Source organism: Brassica napus, chromosome C4 (assembly GCF_020379485.1).
Source record: "Brassica napus cultivar Da-Ae chromosome C4, Da-Ae, whole genome shotgun sequence".
Lineage (NCBI taxonomy): Eukaryota > Viridiplantae > Streptophyta > Magnoliopsida > Brassicales > Brassicaceae > Brassica > Brassica napus.
The window spans coordinates 42,806,121-42,833,123 of NC_063447.1; the positions used below are offsets into that span (position 1 = coordinate 42,806,121).

General features: G+C 37.6%; 3 protein-coding genes and 1 non-coding gene across 4 annotated transcripts; 3 read left to right on the forward strand and 1 right to left on the reverse strand.

Annotated features, from left to right (window-relative positions):
* Positions 1–7,511: 7,511 nt before the first annotated feature.
* LOC125586680 lies at positions 7,512–7,618 on the reverse strand. The gene has a single exon (XR_007323216.1). It is a non-coding gene; the product is annotated as a small nucleolar RNA R71 (small nucleolar RNA).
* A 5,548-nt stretch (positions 7,619–13,166) lies between these two features.
* LOC106429441 (uncharacterized acetyltransferase At3g50280) lies at positions 13,167–15,489 on the forward strand. The gene has a single exon (XM_013870186.3). It carries the CDS (start codon positions 14,159–14,161, stop codon positions 15,470–15,472), a length of 1,314 nt encoding a protein of 437 aa, XP_013725640.2. The 5' UTR covers positions 13,167–14,158; the 3' UTR covers positions 15,473–15,489.
* A 3,757-nt stretch (positions 15,490–19,246) lies between these two features.
* On the forward strand, positions 19,247–20,209 carry LOC106429416 (uncharacterized mitochondrial protein AtMg00810-like). The gene is made up of 3 exons (XM_013870163.1): positions 19,247–19,693; positions 19,798–19,971; positions 20,078–20,209. Exons 1-3 carry the CDS (start codon positions 19,247–19,249, stop codon positions 20,207–20,209), a joined length of 753 nt encoding a protein of 250 aa, XP_013725617.1.
* A 5,270-nt stretch (positions 20,210–25,479) lies between these two features.
* LOC106429415 (proline-rich receptor-like protein kinase PERK10) lies at positions 25,480–26,739 on the forward strand. Its single transcript, XM_013870162.1, has one exon. The coding sequence runs from the start codon at positions 25,480–25,482 to the stop codon at positions 26,737–26,739; it is 1,260 nt and encodes a 419-aa protein (XP_013725616.1).
* The last annotated feature ends 264 nt before the right edge of the window (positions 26,740–27,003 follow it).

Consider the following 27,003-nt stretch of genomic DNA (forward strand, 5'->3'; position numbering starts at 1 on the left):
CCTGATCCGGGCCTCCACCCTCTCAGTTTCCTTCCCTTCTCCTCTTTCCATATCTGCCCTCTTATTCACTTAAGTTCCTCTAACTATTTGCTTGTCCACGGATCTTCAGGTATAAGGAATTCAGATATTTTCTTAATGAGTCTTTGAACTCTGCTGCTACCGAGGGACATCCCTTATCTATCTCTTCACCTTTTCTTCCTCTTGTCACCAACTTCACAGTGAGTACTGTCACTCCAGATACGAAACCAGCTCTTTTTATCAACAATAAAAAGCTCTATCTACTCTGAAAGACACCCATTTAGCTCTTGATGTGGTCTCTCTATCTCTGAGTGGCTTTGCTATAATCACTGCTACGGAAAATCCTAGATCTCAAAACATTTTTTATGCTACAGGAAGAACAAAGTTATCGAAATAAAAAAATGTTACCTCAGATTCAGAGTAGATTGATTTAGTAGTTTTGCCTTTTTTGTTGTTTGAACTATGTAATCCAACATTATTTTTCTAAGAACAATTTTATGCATTTCATCTTAATATTATAATTGTTTAAACTACATAACTTGATATTCTTGAAGTTACTTAACACTTTTGAAAGTAAAAAAAACATACTTTAAAGTTGCTTAAGACTCTTGAAAATAAAAGTTTTAAAACTAACGGAAAAGACTTCTACATAAGTCTTCTCCCATTAGCTAGAAACATTAATTAACATTAGCTTTTGCAACCTCATAATTATCACCAATTATGTTAGGAGCCTTAATATTGACTAATACACATGAATTAACAAGAAAATCTTAAAACTTCATTTTAAATTTGGAAAAAAGTTTAATAAACATTGATGTAGAAAACTTCTAGAGAAGTATTCCTGTATAAATATTGGCTTACTTTTTTCTTTGAAATTTTTCGATAATAAGAGAGAAGATTTCTAGAAAGGGTTTCTCTGATAAGCATGTTAATTTTGCAATTGACCGAAATTTTACAGATATTTGACTTTTCTATAGAAATCTTCTTAGTGTCACATGAAGTCTTCAAAGTGTCGTAAGAAGTATGTGTAGGTTAGTTTTGCAATCAACTATGTTTTACTTTTTGATAGAAGATTTTTGTAGAAGTCTTATAATTAATATTAAATGTTCAATTATTTATTGTCAATTGCGAAACTAACCTACGCAGACTTCCTACGATACTTCGAAAACTTTATGTAATGGTAAGAAGACTTCTCCAGTAGTCTTCTTTGAAAAGTCAAATTATCTGCAAAACTTTTGTCAATTGCAAAACTAACATGCTTATCGTCCTCTCTATTTTCTTGGTTACAGAGAAACGTAAGAAGACTTCTCTAAAAATCTTCTACTAAAGCACACAAAATTGTCAATTGCAAAACTAAACTAGCAATGACCAGAAGACTTCTTTAGAAGTCTTCTCAATGGAGAAGAATTCTTCTTCGCGAACAGACTGAAAACAAAAATGAAAATTGTACCAAGAACCCGTTAGATGTCTTGCTTAGCTTCTCCAAGCACACAAAACTTTACCATAGAAGATATCCACTCGTTAATGACCAAGAATCAAGAACTTAAGTTACTCCAATGAGCTCACAAATTTTGTAATCGAAATGTTTGGTTTTTGGGATGAAATTAGAGAGAAAGTAAAAAAAAAATGGTTTGTTGGATAAGCTTGAGTTGCAAGTTTCATTTTCCTTATTGAGTTATGATTATCTAAAGGAAATATGAATTGTGATAATGCTATCAGAATTAGGAGTTATCTAGTTCTGTAAAAGAAGATGCATATTGTATTGCATAATTTGTGATTTGAGAGTTTGGAGTGATTAATAAGAGAAAGAATTCTTAATTAATATTAATTGTGAAACTATATTTGATATCAGAGCCAAGTTTGTTTTCCTCGCAGACATGACACGCAAGTTTCTGTGTCTCGACTGATATCATGTATAACTTCGACGAGCTCCTTGTTAACCATAATTCTCATTGTATCTTTGTTAATATGACCTAAACGTGCGTGCCATATAGCACCTTCTCCGCAAGTTTTTACTTGCAGACACTGAATGAGATCTACTTGTAAGGTTACCTTGTAGAAACGATTCTTTGCTCTTGTTGTCTTGACCATCAACTGTCCTTCACGATCAAATAGTGTCAACATGTTGTCCTTCATACTCACTTCACATCCTACCTCAGTAGCTTGTCCCAAGCTAACAATGTTACTACGTAGTGCCGTTATGTAGTAAACATTCTTCAATACCTTCTTCTCACCTCTCTTGATGATGAACCGAATTGAGCATTTACCCATTATGTCAATTCTCGAGTCGTCTCCTGAACGTACCTTTCTAGTGATTGTATCTTTAAGCTCATAGAAAAACATACGTTACCACTCATGTGGTTTGTTGGTGCCATTATCGAGATACCACACGTCCACTGTATCTGATTCAGCTTCAAACTTCTTAGGGTTCACCTTCTTCTCGTTTAGATAGACAACTTGTGCATCATGAGGGCATGGGATTTCAATGAGGCTAAGGAGCTGAAAGTTTGGATTGAGGCTTGCAAGGCTGAAATCTTCTCGATAGAGAAGATCACTTGGGATCTTGTTGAGCTACCTGCGGGAATCAAACCTATTGGATTAAGGTGGGTGTTCAAAATAAAACGTAATGCTGATGGAACTATTAGTAAATACAAGGCTTGGTTGGTAGCCAAAGGGTACGTTCAACGGCATGGATTATGATAAAATGTTTGCTCCGGTGACTCGTATTGAAAAAATTAGATTGATCATCGCACTAGCAGGATCACACGGATGGGAGATACACCACCTTAACGTTAAGACCAATTTCCTTCACTGAGAACTAAAGTAAGAAGTTTTTGTTACTCAACCGGAGGTTTTCATTGTTGCTGGGGAAGAACATAAAGTATACAAGCTTAAGAAAGCTCTCTATGGTTTACGTCAAGCACCAAGGGCCTGGAACATAAAACTTAACCAGAAACTGCATGGATTAAGCTTCCAGCGATGCTCAAAAGATCCTTCACTCTATCGTTAAGAAGAAAACTAAGAGTTCCTTGTCGTGGTGGTTTATGTAGATGATCTACTGGTTACCAGATCTTCTCTTAAAGCCATACTTGAGTTTAAGTGAGAGATGGCAGCTAAGTTTGAGATGAGTGACCTTGGGAAGTTAACATACAATTTGGGAATAGAAGTCTTGCAATACGAAGGAGGGATCATACTTAAGAAAGACAGGTACGCTCGCAAGATACTTGAAGAAACTGGAATGAGCTTGTGCAATTTAACTCATGTACCGATGGAGTTAAATGCAAAGTTTTCTAAGGAGCCCAACGCGGAGAAGATTGATGAGAAGGAGTATCGTCGGAGCATTGGCTGTCTGCACTACTTGTTGCACACACGCCCGGATCTATTTTTCAGTATTGGAGTCCTCAGTAGATACATACAAGATCCTAAGGCGTCTCACGGTGCAGCTCTGAAACAGATTCTTAGGTATCTACGAGGTACTTGCTCTCTTGGTATTTTTTACTCGCGTGGTAGAGAGACTAAGTTGTTCGGCTACAGCGATAGTTCGCATAATGTTGACATAGACGATGGCAAAAGCACAACATGTCACATATTTTATCTTGGAGAGAGTCCTATAAATTGGAGCGAACTATCGCAAGAAATAGTAGCTCTATCGTCGTGTGAAGCTGAGTTTATGGCTGCAACAGAGGCTTCAAAACAGGCTATTTGGCTGCAGGAACTCTTAAGTGAGGCTATCGGGGAAGTAAGCAAACGGTGGTTATCAAGGTCGATAACAAGTCTGCTCTTGCGCTTACAAAAAATCCGGTGTTCCATTGACAAAGAAGCACATTCACACGAGGTTTCATTTTATACGAGAATGTGTCGAAAAAGAACAAGTTGGAGTTGAACATATCCCGGGAAGTGAACAGAAGGCAGCTATCCTTACTAAATCGCTTGGAAGAATAAAATTCAAAGAAATGAGAGATCTTATTGGAGTTCAAGATGTGTGTGAAGATAATTTCAAGCTTAAGGGGGAGAATGTTGGATAATTTTAAGTTGCAAGTTTCCTTTTTCTTATTGAGTTATGATTATCTAAAGGATTAGGAAATATGAATTGTGATAATGCTATTAGGATTAAGATTTATCTAATTCTATATAAGGAGATGTATATTGTGTTGCATAACTTGTGATTTATGATTTGAGAGTTTTGAGTGATGTATAAGAGAAAGACTTCTTATTAAGATTAATTGTGATTCTATATGGTTTGTGTGGATAAGAAATGGGGAAATGAAGAATAAATCTTGATTTTTAGGTGCATATAGCTAGAGCTTGCAATTGGTTGTTTATGGTGGTTGGGGTATAGATGACAAAGACAATATTGTATATACTTGATGAAGACGAGGATGATTGAGTATAACATTCATTTTTGGAAAAAACATTAATGGCATTTTTGTGAATAACTTGAATATTTGGGGTGAATAAGGCAAATGATTTTTTTTTTTTAAAAGACTTGCCATATTTGCATTTGACTTGAAGTTTTGAGTCATATTTGAAAGATTTGCTATATATCTTTACCAATTTTTTTTTGTACTTTTATCGTAACTAGGTTTACGCACTATGCATGGATTATATATTTGTTTTCATTTTCTTTATATTTATATCTTTGTTTTCATATACTTCAAGATATATCAATTACATTTTCTAACGATTCAGTTGAACCGGTTTTGTTCTCCAAAATCAACTGAAAACACACAAACAACAAACAATCAATTTTGTAGCTAAATTTCATAAATTGTGAAAACTTAAACGAATCAAAAGAAAAAAAACATTAAATCAGTGAAGCTGATTTCAGGGCTATATATAACCATCAGCCTGGAGTTACACAGACAAATCTTTCTTTCTTTTTGTCCCTTTTTACGGATAGGGTCTTCTCTCTTTTGTGTGACGTCATTATAGAATTATCACTAAATATCACAATTCTTCATAAGCTGTATGATATTGAAGCTTTACCAAATTATTTGGAGCTAAAAGTTAATTTTCTTAATACTTTTGATTCTTATTCAGAAGTTACAACATATAAACATATTAATATGTAGGATTTTTTGTTGTACTTGTATATGATGTAGTTGTAAGAACTAAATGAGAAAAATAATAAAAATGAAAAAATATTCCTACAACAGTACATTTTCAACAACTCACTATATAATGTTTTAGGAAACAGAATTTCTACAACAACATTTTTATTTTTGGCGTTATTTAAAAAAAAATTGATAAAGCATGATTGGTAATTTTTATTGTTGTAGATAGAAATTTAATCTAAAGACACTTCATAAATTCTAACCAATCACCTCCATTAATATTTATCACCGCGATATCACTCGCAACACTTTAGTATATTCTTTGACAAGCTGAAAGTGAATCTCTTACATGGTTTGATACGTGATATTCCGTGTTTTTAACGGTTTTAAACTCGTTTTGGAGCAATTAAATGGTCGGTTTTAATTAATGTTTTGGTCTATTTGATGCGTTTTGGTGTTCTTAAGTGTAATATGCAGGTTACTAGATAGCTTGAAAGAAAAGAACGCATTCGGGATTTATTCAGAAGCAAGATGGACCGAACAATGGACCGAATGAAGTATTGATCGCACAGAGCACGAGATCGACCGATCCGGGCCACCTGGATCGACCGATCCCAGGCTTTCATACACGAGATCGACCGATCCTGGCCATGTGGATCGACCGATCTCAGGCGCTATGGGCTCCACACGCACAAACGAGCTTTTCACTCCTTTTTACCCCCTCCCCTCAATAATTCAGAGAAGAACTCGACCTTTGAGACTCAGAAAAGACCAGGGGCGACCAAGGAGGAGATTTACAAGTTCTAGAGAGAGATTTGAGAGTTTTGTACTTATTTTGTGTGATTTGTGAAGATTTGTGAAGGAGTTCATCTCAAAACCATTTGGAGAAGATCTTCTGAACCTTTACTCTGTTTTAATACAATCTTATCATGTTTTCTTCATCAAAATCGTTTTGTTCTTGCTTAGTTATGTGTGAGTAGTCATCTAGTTGGGTTTAGGGGTTCTCATAGGGGATTTCTTGATGTTTTGATCCATAAAACGTGTGTAGACTAAGGGATTACGTTTTGGTTCTTCATCTAATGGATTTCTTACTGCTTGAACTGAATTGATCACTTAGTTCATGATTTCAGATTGTTTGATGCACCGAAAGTGATTGTTTGAACTTCCGAAAATACTTTAGATGAGCAAAGTGTCCTTAACCCTCGGAAGTTGATGTTATTGCGCTTTGTGAACATATTGAACCTGTTCTTAATGCTTGTTTAGAAATTGAAACTCAGCGGAAGTTAGTGTGGAATTTCTATAACATAGAGAATTAGCGCTACGGAAGTAGGTTAATTCTGATATCGTGTTTGAGTTCTAGACGGTTCTTAATATATCCCTGTGTCTGCCATTAATTGTATCTTGATTAAAAAGAAATCCCTGAGAATTCCCAATGCCCAACGTTTGTTTTAAAATAGTTTTCAAACCGTTTAAATCATCTTTTTACAGCTTGTTTATGTTTTGTGACACCTAAGAAAATTAAATAAAAACCATCAAAAATATATCTTGATTCGCTGTAGCTATTAACTTGTCTGCAACTCTACGTGTGATCATCGGTCCCTGTGGATTCGATCCCGCATTACTACTGCGTACTTTACTGTGCACTTGCAGTTAGATAATCGGGTTAAAACTCGAGACATCAAGTTTTTGGCGCCGTTGCCGGGGACCATTTGGTCACCCTAGAGTTAATGATCAGTTTAAGACTATAGCATTTTTTTTTATTTTGTCTAATGTTTCTGTCTTTCTCTTTCTGTTTGTGTTTTCAGGTGAATGAGCGGATTTCATACTAGAAGCAAAGGATCATCGAATTTAATACCTTTGGAGTTAGAGCTCGGCCGCCTAGAGAGACAAGTGAAAAAGAAAAGACTTGAGTCCGCTGAAGAGGTTGAAATGGCTGAACACCAAGAAGACCAATTTCAGAACAACCCGCAAAATCCAATTCCTGTAAGAGAACGAGAAGGCAACAACGCTGGTGATAATCAGCAGGCTGGCGTAGCTGCAAGACAACAGGCTGGAGACTATGGCATGCCTAGGATGACGCTTGCACATTATGATACACCAGATGCATTCTATGCCGATCGTTCTGGGATTCGCCCACCTCCCATTGAGAGAAGAGACTTTGAGATCAAGACTGGTCTCATTAATTTGGTGGAGAAAAATCCGTTTCATGGAAACCCGTCTGAGGACCCGATGTATCACTTGGAGCATTTTGAGCGAGTCTGTGACACCAGCAGACATAATGGAGTTCCTCAAGGCGCTTTGAAATGCAGGCTGTTCCCGTTTTCCTTAGCTGATAAAGCTATCAGATGGTTAAAGTCCATCCCTCCAGGATCTCTCACTACATGGGAAGAGACAAGAGCTGCTTTTCTACAGCATTTCTTCACCAAGTCAAGGTCCACATATCTAAGAAGCAGAATTGGAAGCTTTCAACAGCTTGATTCGGAAAGCTTTCATGAGGCTTGGGAGCGTTTCAAGGAGTACACACAGGATTGCCCTCACCATGGTTACACTGATGTGAGTTTGCTGAACATTTTCTATAATGGAGTTCATGAAGAGAGTCAAGATGCCATGGACACAGCAAGTAATGGTGATTTCATGACCAAGACTGTTGAAGAAGCTTACACCTTGTTGAACAACCTGTCATCCAGCAAAGCAAACCGCAAGTCAAGGTTTGATACCAGCCAGAAGGGTGTTGGTTATGAATCCAAGAAGATAGATGAGCTGAATGCCAAGATTGAGATGCTTCTCAAGAGAGATCAGAAATCTATGAAATTTGTGGAGGAGCAAGACTATCGTTCCTCACAAGAAGCTGTTGGTTATGATTCACATGATATGCATGCTGATGTGAACTACATTGGTGGTCAAGGAAACTACAACATAGGCTACAATCAGAACCTTGGGTGGAATCAAAACCAGCAAAATAATCTGTCTTACCGGAGCAACAATGTGGAGAATCCACAACATCAGTCCTACCCTCAGGCAGGAAACAGGCAGAACCAGAATCAGAACCAGAGTGTGTTCAACCAAGGATTTCAGAACAGAAATCAATATCAAGGGAACAACTCGGGCAACTCAGGATTTCAGCAAAGGCAGCAGTACAACAACTATCAGAATCAAGGAAATGCCTCTTCGTCACAGCCTTCTCAGGATAACGAAATTAAGAAGATGCTGCAAATGGTGCTAGAAGGTCAGAAGAATAGCACTGCAGAGATAAACACCAAGGTGGATAACATGTATGGAGAGCTTAATGGGAAGTTCGAAGCTTTGAACACCCGTTTGAAAGTTTTGGAAAAGCAAGTTGCTCAAACCGCCTCCAGCAGCAGAACAGCACCTGGATTTCTACCAGGGAAGTCAGAGACAAATCCCAAGGAGTTTGTGAATGCTATAACACTTAGGAGTGGAAAAACGATTGAGGAATCAAAAGAGAAAGAGATCGACCGATCTCAAGAACAGATCGACCGATCCAAGGGGAAGGAGATCGACCGATCCGGGCCATCTGGATCGACCGATCCCGTGTCGACGAAGCTAAATTCCTCTGAACCTGAAGAGGTGTATGTGGCGCCTCCTGCTTATGTTCCTAAGGCTCCATACCCATCCAGACCAAGGCAGAAGATCAAGGAACGTGAATACGAGAAGCTAAAGAACCTTGTTGGGGAGTTACATGTGAGATTGCCATTTGTTGAAGCGGTGAAGATGGTACCTTCTCTTAAAAGGTACATGAAGGAGATTCTTACCAATAAGATGAGCCTAGAGCGGGGTGTGTTGATGCTCAATGAGGAATGTAGCGCAGTTCTACAAAATGTCATGCCTAAAAAGCGTGAAGACCCTAGAGCATTTGTTCTACCATGCCGCATTGGATCACTTACCTTTGAGAAGAGTCTCTGCGATCTGGGTTCAGGTGTGAGCCTAATGCCTTTCTCTGTCTCTGAGAGGCTAGGCATGACGAACTACAAACCTACAAGGATCTCCTTGGTCCTTGCTGACCGATCAGTGCGAAGACCAGTCGGTGTATTAGAAAACATCCCTGTTGGTGTTGGAAAGGGATACGTGCTTACCGATTTTGTAGTTCTGGAGCTGGAAGAGGAACCTAGAGATCCTCTCATTTTGGGAAGACCGTTTTTAGCTACTGCTGGAGCCATGATTGATGTACAGAATGGGCATATAGACTTACGTCTAGGAGACATGGCGATGAGATACAATGTGGAGAAGGTGCTGAAAAACCCGACTATTGATGGACAGACTTTCTGGGTTGATACATTGACTGAACTGGTGGAGGAAATGGATGAAGAGTTGCACACTGATGATCCTCTACAAGTCGCATTGACCCAAAGGGAGAGTGAGTTCGGGTTCATGAACCAAGAAGTGGTTGGATTTTCTGAGATTTTGGATTCAGCCCCACCGATTGAGAAGCATGTCGCCTATGTCAGCCTTGAAGACTCAGGCACCGATAAAACCGTCAAACCATCATCCTCCCAACCAGATTGGAGTGAGGAGAATGCTCCAAAGGTGGAACTTAAAGCCCTCCCAGCTGGGCTGAGGTATGCATTCTTGGGACCGAATTCCACATATCCTGTTATTATTTGTGCTAACCTGAATAATGTGGAGACCGCTTTGCTTCTTTCAAAATTGCGAAAGTATAGAAAAGCATTGGGGTACTCTTTGGATGATATTACAGGTATTTCTCCAGATCTTTGCATGCACAAGATTCACTTGGAGGATGAGTCAAAGACGTCCATAGAGCACCAGCGAAGACTGAATCCCAAACTGATGGAAGTTGTGAAAAAAGAGATTCTAAAGCTGTTGAGTGCAGGGGTGATCTACCCGATTTCAGACAGCACTTGGGTGAGCCCGGTTCATGTGGTTCCTAAGAAGGGTGGCATCACTGTCATTACAAATGAGAAGGCTGAGCTGATTCCTACCAGAGCAGTCACAGGGCATAGGCTGTGCATTGACTACCGGAAGCTAAACTCAGCCACAAGGAAGGACAACTTCCCACTTCTTTTTATTGACCAGATGCTGGAAAGATGTGAGGAGAAGAACTTGGTGTTAAATTGGGAGAAGTGCCATTTCATGGTGAAAGATGGCATTGTTTTGGGTCACAGGATATCAGAGCAGGGTATCGAGGTTGACAAAGCAAAGATTGAAGTTATGACCAGCCTACAGCCTCCCAGGACAGTGACGGATATTCGGAGTTTTCTGGGACATGCCGGTTTCTACAGGAGGTTTATCAAAGACTTCTCTATGATAGCGAGACCACTCACCCGTCTGCTGTGCAAAGAGGCGAAATTTGTTTTTAATGCTGAAGGAGGAACCAACATTCCTTTATCGGAACCTGATCTCACCTAAGGACAACAAAATAGTCAGGCTCGCGACTTTAAACAAGCGCTGAGTGGGAGGCAACCCACATGGTTTGATTTTCTTTCTCTTTTGTGATTATGTTTTCTTGTGTGAATTGATTTTTGTTTGTGTTTTTAGATGATTTTCAGGCATGTATCACGAACAAGCTGAGATCGATCGATCCGACGCCTATGGATCGAAGGCGCCCACGACACCGTTGCTGGACCTGAGGCAGCGGAGGACTCTGATGATGATGGAGCCTTGGAGAGGCGCTCCAAGAGGCGCACTGACCGCAACGCCTGATCGGACTGTTAGCGCAGACAAACCGAGGAACCACTTGACCAAGCAACCTCTCTTTAAATCATTTATCAAGTCTCAGTGAATTGTAATCGACTCAACTATTTTTGACCACTAATGAATTTAATTTCTTTTGACCAGGAATCAACATCAGGAAACGGTACACCATATACACATTCAGGATTTTCTTTACCACATTCTACTACTCTTTAATAATCCTGAATGGCCAGACTCATCAATAGTTTGGTACCACACCTACACCTTACCCTTTTATTTCATCTCCATGCATTCTTACACGCTGATTATATGTGCATACATGTGCAAAAACAATGGAGAGATTAGGGTAGACATGGTTCATCCGACTGCTTAGGTAAGATCGGAACATTTAGGTGGTTAGACACGGACCTGTGTGTCTAGAGGTGTAAATAGAAAAATTGGGTGTTGTAAGTGTGTGATTGCATTGCAGTGTATATATTCGATTTCGGTTTGTATAAGTTTTCTTCAGAAAAAAAAAAAAAAAAAAAAAGTTCATGTTTATATCTCATTCAGTATATTTGATTTAGACATTTTATTTTTATTTTATGTACTAGAGATGATGCTTCATTTAAATTTGGGGTTAGAGTTTGAGATTTGTTGGGTTTTGATCATTTGAGACTTGAGCAGTTCGAAAACATGGTTATCAATATACTCGGTCTCTCCAGCGATTTTGCAATTTTGCATAATGTTTTGCATTTTTTTTGTTATCACTGATACCTACAAACACTTGAGCCTCACCTAATTAAACACTAAAACAGCCTCCCAAACACCAAGCCCGTTATACCTGATGGATATATCTTTGGTGGAAAGGTCACGCCCTTTTTAATGAATGTAAAGAGTTGATTACTTGAAACTGAGACTTGCAGGTCTGAAATATGGAAAGGTTTGCGCGGTCTTGGTGGGGATTTGGAATGAAAGCCTTGACAGTCTCTGATTCAAGTGGTTAGCGAAATCACAAGGTAAGGTCTACTGAGGGTTAGTGAGCTCCCAAATTTTAATCCTCTTTACTTGAGGACAAGCAAAGATTCAAGTCTGGGGGAGTTGATATTCCGTGTTTTTAACGGTTTTAAACTCGTTTTGGAGCAATTAAATGGTCGGTTTTAATTAATGTTTTGGTCTATTTGATGCGTTTTGGTGTTCTTAAGTGTAATATGCAGGTTACTAGATAGCTTGAAAGAAAAGAACGCATTCGGGATTTATTCAGAAGCAAGATGGACCGAACAATGGACCGAATGAAGTATTGATCGCACAGAGCACGAGATCGACCGATCCGGGCCACCTGGATCGACCGATCCCAGGCTTTCATACAGGAGATCGACCGATCCTGGCCATGTGGATCGACCGATCTCAGGCGCTACGGGCTCCACACGCACAAACGAGCTTTTCACTCCTTTTTACCCACTCCCCTCAATAATTCAGAGAAGAACTCGACCTTTGAGACTCAGAAAAGACCAGGGGCGACCAAGGAGGAGATTTACAAGTTCTAGAGAGAGATTTGAGAGTTTTGTACTTATTTTGTGTGATTTGTGAAGATTTGTGAAGGAGTTCATCTCAAAACCATTTGGAGAAGATCTTCTGAACCTTTACTCTGTTTTAATACAATCTTATCATGTTTTCTTCATCAAAATCGTTTTGTTCTTGCTTAGTTATGTGTGAGTAGTCATCTAGTTGGGTTTAGGGGTTCTCATAGGGGATTTCTTGATGTTTTGATCCATAAAACGTGTGTAGACTAAGGGATTACGTTTTGGTTCTTCATCTAATGGATTTCTTACTGCTTGAACTGAATTGATCACTTAGTTCATGATTTCAGATTGTTTGATGCACCGAAAGTGATTGTTTGAACTTCCGAAAATACTTTAGATGAGCAAAGTGTCCTTAACCCTCGGAAGTTGATGTTATTGCGCTTTGTGAACATATTGAACCTGTTCTTAATGCTTGTTTAGAAATTGAAACTCAGCGGAAGTTAGTGTGGAATTTTCTATAACATAGAGAATTAGCGCTACGGAAGTAGGTTAATTCTGATATCGTGTTTGAGTTCTAGACGGTTCTTAATATATCCCTGTGTCTGCCATTAATTGTATCTTGATTAAAAAGAAATCCCTGAGAATTCCCAATGCCCAACGTTTGTTTTAAAATAGTTTTCAAACCGTTTAAATCATCTTTTTACAGCTTGTTTATGTTTTGTGACACCTAAGAAAATTAAATAAAAACCATCAAAAATATATCTTGATTCGCTGTAGCTATTAACTTGTCTGCAACTCTACGTGTGATCATCGGTCCCTGTGGATTCGATCCCGCATTACTACTGCGTACTTTACTGTGCACTTGCAGTTAGATAATCGGGTTAAAACTCGAGACATCAATACGTACGGATTCAAATGACTCAGAAGATGCACATCTGCATTCGCAAATACAAAATACACAAGCTTATGCTTGCAACCTATTTGTTGGTGGATGGATTTTGGACTTCGGACTCACAATACAATGGATATAGTTGAGTATGTCTAGATGAGTGGAGAAGAGCAACTCCTATGTTGAGGAACAAAGAGAGACACTTGTCATCTCTTCATTCAGAATTGGATGCCCTTTTCTGGTCGATGGAATATGCTTCGACACATGACATGTCAGCACTTTGGGACGGACTGCAAGAATGTCATTTCAATGATACAAACCCCATCAGCAGGGTCGGGTTTTTTCAACAGAATTGGCGGAGATAACTTCAGTACAAACAAGATTCTATAGGATTTCAAGATCAGATATATACCAAGAGCAAAGAACCGGACAACATATTTTTTAGCCAAGATAACACGATCTTTTCGTAAAAACTTAGTTTTTGTTAGTTGTTCTATTGCGGTCTGAATTTCCATACCACGTCTAGTTTGTGTAATAGAATAGTGTTTGAAAAAAAAAACATAGTATATTTTTATGGCAATGGTTTTTTTCCTTATCTCAGTATCTACCATACACATACGATGCGTTTGGAACTATCAATCTAAATCCATAGAGTATACGAATCTCCGTTGTTTCACATCAAGAATTCTTCACATTATTCACATGCGTTTGGATTTATGTTTCTGTCCAATGGCTAGGCCATTTCACATGTTACAAGGACCACGGTACAATTATATCTGTCCAATGTCAAAACAAACTTTATATAATAACTGAAATGTTCACATCATGCGCATGTTTATCAAGTGTACATAAGCAACTAGTCAAAGATTTGTCCACATCCTATTCGAAAAAATTACTATATTCACCTTAAAGGTTGAGGACCAATCATTTAAAGACATGGCTTCCTATTTTTCTCTTTTGCGTCATTTCTTTATGATCTTTATTAATGTTACAAAGTTCTCCATCATCTTTTCGTCATATCCGAAATGGTAGAAGTGACCGTGATATCTTCGAGCACAGTTCGGCCCAAAAACATACACAAATCTGGTCGAACAAAGATCCATCTAACTCCTCATGATCTTGATCTTCTTTATCTTGTTTATCCTCAGAGAGGTCTTCTCTTCCCTAAACCAGACCCAAACAGCCATGTCATCCCTCGATTAAAGGCCGCTCTTTCCACTGCCTTAGATATCTATTTTCCGTTTGCCGGTCGTCTAGTCAAGGTGAACAATCCTGAAGACAATACAGTGTCGTTTTACATCAACTGCAACGGTTCTGGCGCCAAATTCATTCATGCCAAAGCTGAATCCGTCTCCGTGAACGACCTCCTTGAGTCTCACGGTTCTGTTCCTTGTTTCATAGATCTTTTTTTCCCAGCGAACGATGTTGAGAGTCATGACGCCCTAATCTCAGAGCCCTTGCTTGCGGTGCAAGTCACCGAGATGAAAGATGGAGTTTTCATCAGTTATGGTTATAATCACATGGTGGCCGATGGCTCTTCCTTCTGGAGTTTCTTCCATTCTTGGTCCAGGATTTGCCAGACCGGTTCGGGTTCTAATTTTCAGCCTCTTGTTCTCAAAGATTGGTTCCTCGACAAGATTGATTACCCTATACATATCCCAGTTTCAGAGATGGAGACACCACCAAATTGTGAAACTTCAACTAAGGAGAGAGTTTTTCACTTCACAAGGAAGAAGATTACGTATCTCAAAGCCAAAGCCAACGAGGAAATTGGCTCCGTTGATTCGAAAATCTCTTCTCTTCAAGCTGTTGTAGCATATCTATGGCTATCAATCATGAGACACAGCGGTCTAAACAGAGAAGAATTGACGCAATGCAAAATAGCCGCGGATATGAGGCGGAGGCTCGACCCTCCTCTCAAGAAAGAGTGTTTTGGGAATGTGACAGCTCTCGCGGTTGCGACAACCAACGTGGGAGATCTGTTGGATCATGGGGTAGGATGGACTGCTTTGCAAATAAGTAAAACGGTGAGGTCACAGACGAATATAAGTTACAAAACCTTTGCGGAGAATTGGGTTAAAAATGTGAAGATCCCAAAAATAGGAGTTGGAAGTAGGCTGGCTGATCGTTCTTTGATCGTAGCGGGCTCTCCATGGTTTGAAGTGTATGATCATGATTTCGGTTGGGGAAAACCGATTGCAGCTCGAGCTGGCCCGGGTAATGGTATTGGTGGTTTGCTCGTAATGTTTCGTGGAGTTGAAGAAGGGAGTATTGATGTCCATGCGACCTTGACGTCATCTTTATGGTCTGATGTACTAATGAACCTATTTTCTGAATAAATTGATTGGGAAATAAACATTATTGTAAAGTACAACATATTACACAATTTGTGGTGGGTTCAAAGGTTCAATAGACAATTACTAAATTCCAAACTTCTTTCAACTTAGACAACGACGATCAAGTTAACAGATTCTTGAAAGTAACTCATCAGAAGAATATTTGGCAAGATAAGAAGCGATGATAGTTTATATTTCGGTTTGGTATAGAAATTAGAACTCGTTTTCAACAAATAATTTTCCCATCACGTTTTCGCCTTGGATTCTTGGCCGAATAACCAGATTATGTCGGCAAATTAAACTTTGCCATGAGAAATATAACATATTGTATTCGCGTTTTAAAATTGAAGTCAGATGGAATGAAAAATAAGGTTAAAACTGATTACTTGAAAACTTTGGAAATTTGTCAAAATATATAGATGTCCCATATTGAGAGTTCGGATCAAAATTCACTAGTATGGAGAGTAGAGAACTTATGAAAAGATACAATGAATTTGTGTAAACCACGAAACCTAAGGTATAGGGTAGACCAACAAAACATGGAAATGCGCCTTTTATGACCGAGAAGGTGTTCTTTCTTTGGAAAACGTCTGTTTTAATTATTTGTGCTCCATGAATTTCAAATTGTTGGAGATAATAAACTTGAAGAATAACTTGGTCATCAAGTCATACTAATCCTATTCGAGTTATGTTTAGGATAAAAGGTTTTACTAGTTGGTTTAGAAGTTTTAGATCTCTGTATAAGAAGATGTTGAGTTGTGACATGAACTTATAAGTGAGAGAGATTATGGTGTGAGCTTAAGTTTTGAGAGATTTTCTTAAGCTAAATATGAGTGGTTATTATAATCTTTGCTTCCTTATACAAATATGTTAGAACAATATTTGGTATCAGAGAAAAATCGTGAGAGATGGGTGATACCACAACTATTACCGCGAAACCTAAAGAGGGATCCTTCTCGATCAATTGTCCAATGTTGAATACAACAAATTATACAGTGTGGGCGATTCGTATGAAGATTCTTCTCAAAGTTCATAAGGTATGGGAAAACGTTGAAGATGAAACCACTGAGAACGATAAGAATAACATGGCCATCGCTATTCTTTTCCAATCGATCCCGGAGGCACTTGTTATGCAAGTCGGCGAGCTTGATACCGCAAATAAAGTATGAGATGCAATCAAAGCACATCACCTAGGAGCAGACCGAATTCGAGAAGCTAGGTTACAAACCCTAATGGCAGAGTTTGATCTATTGAAGATGAAAGAAACAGAATCCATCGATGACTTCGTCGGGAAGTTATCCGAAATATCTTCAAAATCATCAGCCTTAGGTGAGAATATTGAGGAATCAAAGATAGTAAAAACGTTTCTCAAAAGCCTTCCAAGAAAGAAGTACATCCACATAGTTGCATCCCTAGAACAAGTACTTGACTTTAAAGTTACAAGTTTCGATGATATCATTGGGCGTTTGAAAGCTTATGAGGAGAGGATCAAGGAAGAAGAAGAAGATGGTCATGATGATCAAAAAAAATTGATGTATCTGAACTCAGGCACACAAAAGTCTCAACAAAATCGTGATTACAATACAGAATATAGAAACAAAGGTCGAGGAGGACGTTTCTATGGCACAAGTCGTGGTCGTGGGAGAACATATCGTGAGTTCGATATGTCAAAGATCACTTGTTTCCGGTGTGATAGGACTGTGCACTTTGCGTCTAGTTGCCCTGATAGACTATTGAAGCTTCAAGAAGCTTACGAAAACAGAGCCGATGATACTCAAGAGGCGGATAGACTCTTAATGCATGAGGTAGTCTACCTCAATGAGAAGAACTTCAACCCTAAAGAATTCGAAAGCAATCTCGATAATGATGAATTTGGTATTTGGATAACGGTGCAAGCAACCACATGACGGGAAAACATGATTACTTCAAAACCATTGATGAAACAATAACAGGGAAGGTTCGTTTAATTTTGGTGATGACTCGAGAATTGACATAAAGGGCAAAGGCTCAATATTGTTTATCAGTCAAAACGGGGAAAAGAAGGTGCTAGCAGATGTCTACTTTATGCCAGCTCTTAAAAGAAATATTATCAGCCTTAGCCAAGCCACTGAATCAGGCTGCGATGATTCAGATGAAAGAAGAATACTTGACGCTTCATGACAAAGACAGTAAACTCATCGTTCAAGCCAAAAGATCGAGGAATCGATTGTACAAACTAGAGATGAACATCGTTGAGACCAAGTGCCTTCAACTGATCACTCAAACAGAGTCATGTAAATGGCGTGCACGCTTGGGACACATTGGAGAAAACTCAATAAAGACGATGATCAAATCCTGTACTAGGAATTTTGAGTCTCAATATCGAAAGAAAAACATGCGCTTCATGTTTGCTTGGGAAGCAAACCAGACGTCCTTTCCCAACCTCAACAACATATCGAGCAACTGAAGCACTTGAGCTCATTCATGGCGTCTTGTGTGGACCCATCACGCCTCCTACAGCCGGAAGGAATAGGTGTATATTTGTTCTTATCGATGATTATTCAAGATATATGTGGTCGATACTCTTGAAAGAGAAAGGTGAAGCATTCGATAAGTTCAAGATATTTAAAGCCATAGTCGAAGGTGAAACAAAGAAGACGATCAAGACTTTAAGAACGGACAGGGGAGGAGAGTTTACTTCAAACGAGTTCAGAGCATTCTGTGAAAAATCAGGTATAAATCGACATCTTACTGCTCCTTATTCACCTCAACAGAATGGAGTAGTAGAACGCCGAAACAGAATCCTTCTTGAGATGACTAGAAGTATCCTGAAACATATGAGTGTTCCAAATTATTTATGGGAAGAAGGAGTCAGACACTCAATATGAAGTTGCAACGAGAGTATTGAAGTCACAAACTCCATATGAAGCTCTCAAAGGTCGAAAGCCGAACGTAGAACACCTTAGAGTGTTTGGTTGCATTGGATACGCCAAGACCTACAGCCCTTACCTGAGAAAGTTAGATGATAGAACCAGAACACTCGTTCACTTGGGAACGGAACCAGGTTCTAAAGCTTATAGGCTCTTTGATCCGATGAACCGAAGGCTGGTAGTGAGTAGCGATGTCGTGGTCGATGAAAATAAAGGTTGGACATGGAGTAATACGACAAGCGACAGCTTGAATGAGCCTGGTACGTTTAAACTATCAGAGCCGTTTGACTTTGATGAAGCCATAGAAGAGAAAGTGTGGAAGGATGCTTGCGACGAAGAGATATCTTCGATAATCAAAAACAAAACGTGGGATTTAGTCGACCTTCCTCCTGGAGCTAAAGCAATAGGACTCAAGTGGATATTCAAAATTAAGAGAAACTCAGATGGAACAATAAATAAACACAAGTCAAGGTTGGTGGCAAAAGGTTACATTCAACGACACGGTATAGATTATGAAGAGGTCTTCGCTCCCGTTGCAAGAATAGAAACCGTGCAGTTTATAATTGCATTGGCAGCCTCAAGCGGATGGGAAGTGCACCATCTTGATGTCAAGACAGCATTCTTGAATGGTGATTTAAAGGAAAACGTGTATGTCAGTCAACCAGAGGTATATGTGATCAAAGGGAATGAGGAAAAGGTGTATAAAATTAAGAAAGGTTTTATACGGATTGAAGCAAGCTCCAAGAGCATGGAATGAGAAGTTAAACAAAGCATTGGGAGACTTCCGTCACTTTACCGAAAGAAGAAAGACGGACATCTATTGCTTGTGGCCGTATATGTTGATGATTTGCTTATAACAAGATCAGATATGGAGATGATAAGCGAGTTTAAACAGAGCATGTTAAAGAGGTTTGAGATGAGTGATCTTGGACTTTTGACTTATTATCTCGGTATAGAGGTCTTGCAATACAATGGTGGTATCACGATGAAGCAGGAGAGTTATGCAAAGAAGATCTTGGAGAAGACAGGAATGATCGAATGTAATGCAATTCAATCTCCGATGGATGCAGGCTTAAAACTATCAAAGGCAGAAGAGGAGGCGGATGTAGACGAGAAGGAGTATCGAAGAACTATTGGTTTCCTTCGCTATCTTGTACACACTCGACCTGACCTATCTTACTCAGTTGGAGTGTTAAGAAGGTATATGCACAAGCCCAAAGAGACACATACCGCAGCCTTGAAGCAAGTTCTCCGTTATGTACAGGAAACATTCGCATTCGGTCTTAACTTTCAGAGATCAAGCAACACGACACTGGTGAGATATAGTGACAGTAGCCACAATGTGGATATTGATGATGGAAGGAGTACCACAGGTCATATGTTTTATCTCAATGATTGCCCGATAACTTGGTGTCTCAGAAACAAGATACAGTCGCCTTATCCTCTTGTGAAGCCGAGTTTATGGCAGCTACTGAAGCTGCAAAACAAGCTATTTGGTTGCAGGACCTATATGCTGAAGTAATGAAGAAATCATGTGAGAAAATAGTGATTCGAATAAACAATAAGTCAGCCATTTCTCTCACGAAGAATCCGGTATTTCATGGACGAAGCAAGCACATCCACAAGCATTTTTTTTTCAAGGGAGTTTATTGACAACGATCAAGTGAAGGTAGAACATATCGCATGCAATCTTCAAAAGGCTGACATATTGACAAAAGCTTTAGGAAGAATAAAATTCAAGGAGATGAGAGATCTTGTTGGAGTTCAAGATCTAAAGCATAATGACTTCAAGTTTAAAGGGGAGAATGTTGGAGATAAACTTGAAGAATAATTTGGAGATCAAGTCATACTAATCCTATTCGAGTTATGTTTAGGATAGAAGGTTTTACTAGTTGGTTTAGGAGTTTTAGATCTCTATATAAGAAGATGCTGAGTTGTGACATTAACTTATAAGCGAGAGAGATTATTGTGAGAGCTTAAGTTTTGAGAGATTTTCTTAAGCTAAATAAGAGTGGTTATTATAATCTTTGCTTCTTATACAAATACAACAATACAAATATATTTGGACAATTCTCATGAAAACCACAAAATAGTTTTAGCACAAAATAGCACACAGTAAAGAAAACGAAAAAATACTAATTAAATAATAAAGGACCAAACTAGTTTTAGTGAATAATAAATTTAATTCAATTAAACTCTTAAAATATTTTTTTATAAATATTATTATTTTTAATCTTATATCCTAAACTTAAATCCTATACCTTAAACCCCAACATCTAAACTTTAAATTTTTATTTCCAAAAAATCTTAACCCTATCCAAAACAGCTGTTTCTACCGATAAAAGTCTGCTCTAAGAGCAGAGATGTTAGGTTCAAATCTCCTCCACACCTGCGGATAATGAATTTAGCAACCGATTTTTATCTCTGGCCCAAAATTTACGGGTTTCAAGCCAGAAGTGCATGCGATAAAGAAAAAAAGCTAAACATTAAATCTTAACTATTTAATGTTATGGGTTATCTTTTAATGAATAGTAGTTTGATCACTTTCTCCTTACGTGCTATTTTTGTAAATTATGTGACATAATTTATGACAAGATAATTTATGTCACAAATTATCTTGCACTTCTGACAAAACCACGAAACCTAAGGTATAAATTAGGTATAAACCTAAGGTATAAATTTATCCTAAAGTTTTTCTCAATACCTTTCACTATTATGCCGTGGGGAGTGTAATTTTCCATGAATTTTCAGTGCAAGTAAAACTCTATTCCAAAATTAAGAAATGGGAAGGGATTATGTCGACGTTAACATCTAAATTAATAGTGTAAACATCGTAGCATACTGGTTAAGGAGGTTTAAAGGTTTCTACACCCATGTTAGGGTTCAAATCTTAAACAGTGCAATTTCTTGCTGATTATAAGATTTAAAGCTTATCGGAGGTTTCAAAGTACTATAAGCATAACCGTTAATCGTAGTCATCTATTGCGAAGAGAGTATCTATCAAAGATGTTGTATATGCAAAACCATCCATCGATCAAAGTGTATTGAGGAAAGCTTCAGTGTGGAATCAATATCCATGGAGTAATTCATTAATTTTGCATATATTGCAAGTATTTACCTCTTTTACACAACATAATATCTAGGGGTTTTAATAGTTTTGGAGAGAAGATCAAAGACTCATTCAGAAATTTGTATTGAAACTCCAATATATCTTACTCTATCTTTTTATGCACTTCATTCCGTTTATCTTTATGTTTTGTTTAATTATGTCTGAGTAGTTACCTTGTTAGATTTAGGGTTTATTAGGGATTTGATGAATTACTGAAACAGCTAGGGTGAATTATTTGGATCTTTCATCAGAATTGGACTTATTGCTTGTGTTCTACAGTAGCTAACTAGAACTCTCAACTTAGGATATTGACAACTGTGAAAGTAATAATTATGCTGAGCTAGGATATTAGATACATGTGAGAGCTGGTCTTGACATCTAGTGAACATATCGATTAGGTTGTTAATGTTTCTCTAAGGAAGCATTGATTGACACTCTGAAGTATCGATCGACACTTTGTTGTATCAATCGACGTTCACTCCTTGTTTCGCATGCGAGAGCTGCAATAAAAACTTAGCCATCTGATTAGACTCACAGCGAGAGATGGATATCTTACTATTGCATTCAAGTTCTAAGGCGGTTTACAATACACCCTTAGCATCTATACATCATAATTATGATTGCCTGAAACCCTAAGTTTAGTTATTTTCTTAACCAACTTGTTTACTCTACTATTTACTGATTTATTATTACTTGCCTAGTTTAATCTTTATATCTAAAATCTATTGTGTGCTCATTCTCTATGTGGATTCGATCCCTAAGTATTACAACATAACTTCTTATTTGAGAGAGAAAGTTGCTCTATGGTAATCTGAGCAATATCCACCACTTGGTAAGTTGTTTTACTTTCAAGAAAATACTATTCGTTGTTAGTTCACAGTGCCTATTAGAGATATAGTCTATCACATAGGTAGCTCAAATGGATCCTTAATAATATATATATAAGATATGTGGGATCTAGTCTTTAATACGTCTGTTTGAAATTATGGCTCTTTGAACGTTAATCTTAATATGTTCTGGTAAGAATATAATAGACCAATTTTGGGCCATATCTGTCCATCTCGGGTTGGATTACGTGGATTAGGCTCTGATATCATATTAAGTTAGATGAGCTTCCAAATTAAAATTAGTTGGTGATAAGTAGATTGATCCATCTATTTTATATATTACTTAGGATCCAGTCCAATTACCAATTCGGGAAGATGTCTCTAATAGTGATTTCCCGGTAATATTTATGGCTAAAGCCAAGAATAATTCGTTTTTCAATCAAAAAAATATATATAATAGTTTAACTAATTGTTTTTAAATAACACATATAAGAATCAAAGATATGTACTTGACTTATCGTAGCAAAATACAAAATCATTTAGTCATTACCAAAAGTAAATGATTATTCTTAACAATGAAATTAAAAGATTCAAGTTTGAAATATCTAAGAGATCAAAACATTACAAATATTATATATTAAAACAGAAGTCACAACCTTGATTCATGTGTGATTTGTTTTTTAAAATGGACCTAATGGACCTATTCATAGAAAATCATGTTGCATTTAATATCTAATCTTATCATTTAAATTTTGGGCCTATCAGAAAATTTTATTGGACTATCAATAATTAGATTTAAACAATATATGATCCATTGGATTTATAGATAGTATAAATTAAATAGACATAATTTAATGTTGTAATACTATACCTTCATATGCTAAATATTTAAATATTTGTCTATGTTAACTTTTAAAATTATAAAGATTTTTTTTTAAATAACAAAAATCGTATTATCTAACAATGATTAATCTTTACTACCTTAAACAAATGAAAACAAATTTTAAACTATATAGTTTATTTTCAAAATTAAACAAAAACTAAATGTTTAATTATTTACTTGATAATATAAATCTATGAAGCAAAAATTATAATTTTTAAAAAACTTTCTAAATTTGTGAAATGTTACAAGGGGGCCCATATTACAATATTTTTGAATATGACAATAAATAATATTTTACTAATCTTTATATATATAGTTACGATTTTAATAATGAAATAATAATCCAAAAATATATATATAGAACAAGATACAAATACATGTGAAACTTTGAAACAATCTATTCAATAAAAAAATATACAGCAAATTTATTATGTTTTAAAAATTGATAGACACATATATATTATAATATATACCAATTTAGAATTGAAAACAAAATATTTATATAAAAACAAATGAAAACAAAAATCTGCGCAGATGCGCGGATCAAGATCTAGTTAATTATTAATAAGAAAGCATAAAAAGGTGGCCTCAAAATTAATATATATATAAGTGGCCTAAATCTTGTGCTTTACATGTCTTACGGAGGGATGGACGGTTCTGTAATATTTCATGATGATATTGCGAATAAATTATTACATATATATAAGACCTATTATAGCACCTGCAATGGAGCAACTTGCCAATTTTGTAGCTCCACACTTAGGTAAAAAATAGTAAAAAATTTGATGGGTCCCGCAATATATTAAGGATTGGCCTCTTCATATCCTTCTTTAAGGATCAATTCGCTTGGAGTATTGTAACTGTTCGCATGCCCCGCTGTTAGGTGGTAGTCCGCCATTGGTTATCTTTTTTTTTCTTTTCGGCTGAAAAAAAATAATAAAAAAATAATAAAAAAATAAAGAAAAACATTTCTAAGGATTCCATCGATTGCTTTTACATAAGGTTCTAAAAACATTTAAATATTAAAATAATAACAGAAGGAGAGAGAAGGCTAGAGAAGCTAATTACATAGTACTTTTAGGAATGGTTCTAAAATTTGTGTTGCTATGTGTTAATATTAGTGGCTTATCATTTCCCAACAAAATTAATTTTAATCAAAAGTTTTTATTATGTTATAATATTATTATTTAGTGGTTTGTATATTGATTTTTAGAACTTCACCGATGGTGGTGCTCTTAGTGTTGCTAGACTTGCTAGTTCATTAATCGTCGCTAAATTTGCAGTGAAATTTCCCTCCAATGTCGTTGTCTATGCATAATAAACACAATAACAACTATGTCCAAGTTTTTTTTTTCCTTTTTTTTCTATGTCCAAGTTCATTGTAGAGTAAACGAACAGACCAAATCTCTTGCAATTAATCGTGGGCAACTTTTACGTGTGAAATGCCAATCTAATTATAACCATAAAACTTTGAAGTTTTATAGGATGCTTGAATCAGATACCCTCATATTACAGTACAAAACGCTAGGAAAAAGAAATACCAAAACATTCGAAACAAGTGCTTTAATTTAACCGTATCACATACCATGCTCACGTTTAGCTATTATTCCAAAATTGTACTTTAAACATACCACATACCTCTGTTTATGTTTAGCAATTGTTCCCTCAAAGAACCGAACCAAACTTCAACTTTTCTTTTGGTAAAAACCCTAACTTCAACTTTCTCCAAAGTACCTAACAGAACCATGCACACGTATGATTTTTTTTTATTTATATCAAAATGTGTCCATGTACCAACACATTATTTTCAATTATAAAACACAGCCCTTTAGCAAAAAAGAAATTATATATATATATATAACAAGAAATAAAAGAACACATAAATCATGTCTGGTTGGCAATCTTTTATGCCATTTGGACCACCAGGATGCAGACCACTGCCACCAAAACAGAGACCCCCAAGTCCACCACCTTTGGGGAGTTTGCCGCCTTGCCCAACACACTTGCGGAGCCGGTCACGTTCACCAAGTCCACCACTTTCAGAGAGTTGGCCTCCAGGTGTACCACCCACATGGAGTTGGCCTCCAAGCCCACCATCTCCAGAGTTCTGGCCGCAACATCCACCATCCTCGAGAAGCTGGACACCAGGTCCATCACCGCTTGGGAGCTGGCCGCCTTGTCCACCACCACCCTTTGGGAGGTGGCCACCTTGCCCATCCCGACTAGGGCACTGGCCCCAAGGTCCACCACCGATGGGGAGTTGGTCACAACGTCCTCCACCCATGGGAAGCTGGCAAACAGATCTACAATCTCTCGAGAGCTGGTCGCCATGTCCACCATATTCGGGAAGTTGGCAACTAGGGCCACCAAGCCTTGGGAGCTGGCCGCTTTGTCCACCACCTCCAGAGAATTGGTTGCATGGTGCACCACCACCTAGTTTGATGCCATCAGGTAGTTCATCTGGTCCACCATGTCATGATATCATGCCATTGGGATGTCCACTTGGCTCTATTCTACTCATCACGCCACCTGAAACTATACAACCAGCACCAAAGTTGGATGAAAAAGCTAAACCTTCGACTAAACCTGGTAGCAATGACAAAACAAAACCTTACAACTCAGAAGAAGTGAAATCTCCGTCTAAGTCAGGTGACTCGAGTAATTCTGGAAAGCTACCATTAAATCAAGATGACAAAGCAAAACCTTTGACTAAACATGGTAGCAACGACGGAACAAAACGTGATGCCTTTGATGAGGTGAAACCTCCAACTAAATTTAGGGACTACAGTAGTTTAGGAACACCACTAGCCAACACAGGTCCTCTAAATCATGTACAAAAGCCCTATGTCCAGGAAAATATTTCAACTACACCTGGTGAGAATGTCAAAACAGAATATCCAACTAAACATGGCGTCTCCTTTGAAGTGAAACCTCCAACTTCACTTGGCGACTCTAGTAATTCTGGAACATCACCAGCCAGTACAAATCCTCTTGAACCAGAACCAAAGCTAGAAGACAAAGGAACACCTTCGATTAAACATGGAGGAAATGACGAAACAAAATCTCCAACTAAACGTGACGGTATTGATGTAGTGAAACCTATAACTAAACCTGGTGGCTCTAGTACTTCTGGAATGCCAGCAGCCAATATAGATATTTCAAAGGTGGCATCTAAGCCGAATGACAGAGAAAAAATTTCGGCTGAAGTTGGTGGAAATGACGAAACAAAGCTTGGTGGATCTGATGAAGTGAAACCTCCAACTAAAACCGGTGGCTATGATAATTCTGGAATGCTACCAACCAATACAGATCCTTCAAAACTGGCACCAAAGCCATATGATAAAGAGAAGTCTTTGACTATTCTTGATGGCAATGACAAAACAAAATCTTCAACTATGCATGGCGGATCCAATGAATTGAAATCTCCGACTAACCTTAGTAGCAAGAATGAAACAAAACATCCGACTAAACATGGTGGTACTGACGAAACGAAACCGTTACATTGGTTTTTGATCCGCAAGTCTAACGTTTATAAAGTTTAAAACAAAGATTGAAAATGCCGTTACATTGTTGGTTAACGAAAAAAAAAATGCCGTTACATTCTATTAAGTATTCTAATAATGGTTGGTCTTGTGCAAAAAAACTAATGTTTAATACTACTACAAGCTTGCTTTAGTTGAAAACATTAATGTTTGTATGAATATAAAATTACAGTGAAATAACTGATAACGAGATATTAACATGTAACGGGTTATAACATGAAGAGTGTGGAAGAGACCATTCTCTTTACATACGAAGAACTTGAG

Bases quoted from the DNA above. Each gene is read 5' to 3' on its own strand.
- LOC106429416 (XM_013870163.1), top strand. From the start codon at position 19,247: ATGGAGATGATAAGCGAGTTTAAACAGAGCATGTTAAAGAGGTTTGAG. The intron at 19,694-19,797 runs GTGAGATATAGT...TTGGTGTCTCAG, and splicing joins GATCAAGCAACACGACACTG to AAACAAGATACAGTCGCCTT. The intron at 19,972-20,077 runs GTATTTCATGGA...AATCTTCAAAAG, and splicing joins TTTCTCTCACGAAGAATCCG to GCTGACATATTGACAAAAGC.
- LOC106429441 (XM_013870186.3), top strand. From the start codon at position 14,159: ATGGTAGAAGTGACCGTGATATCTTCGAGCACAGTTCGGCCCAAAAAC.
- LOC106429415 (XM_013870162.1), top strand. From the start codon at position 25,480: ATGGGAAGCTGGCAAACAGATCTACAATCTCTCGAGAGCTGGTCGCCA.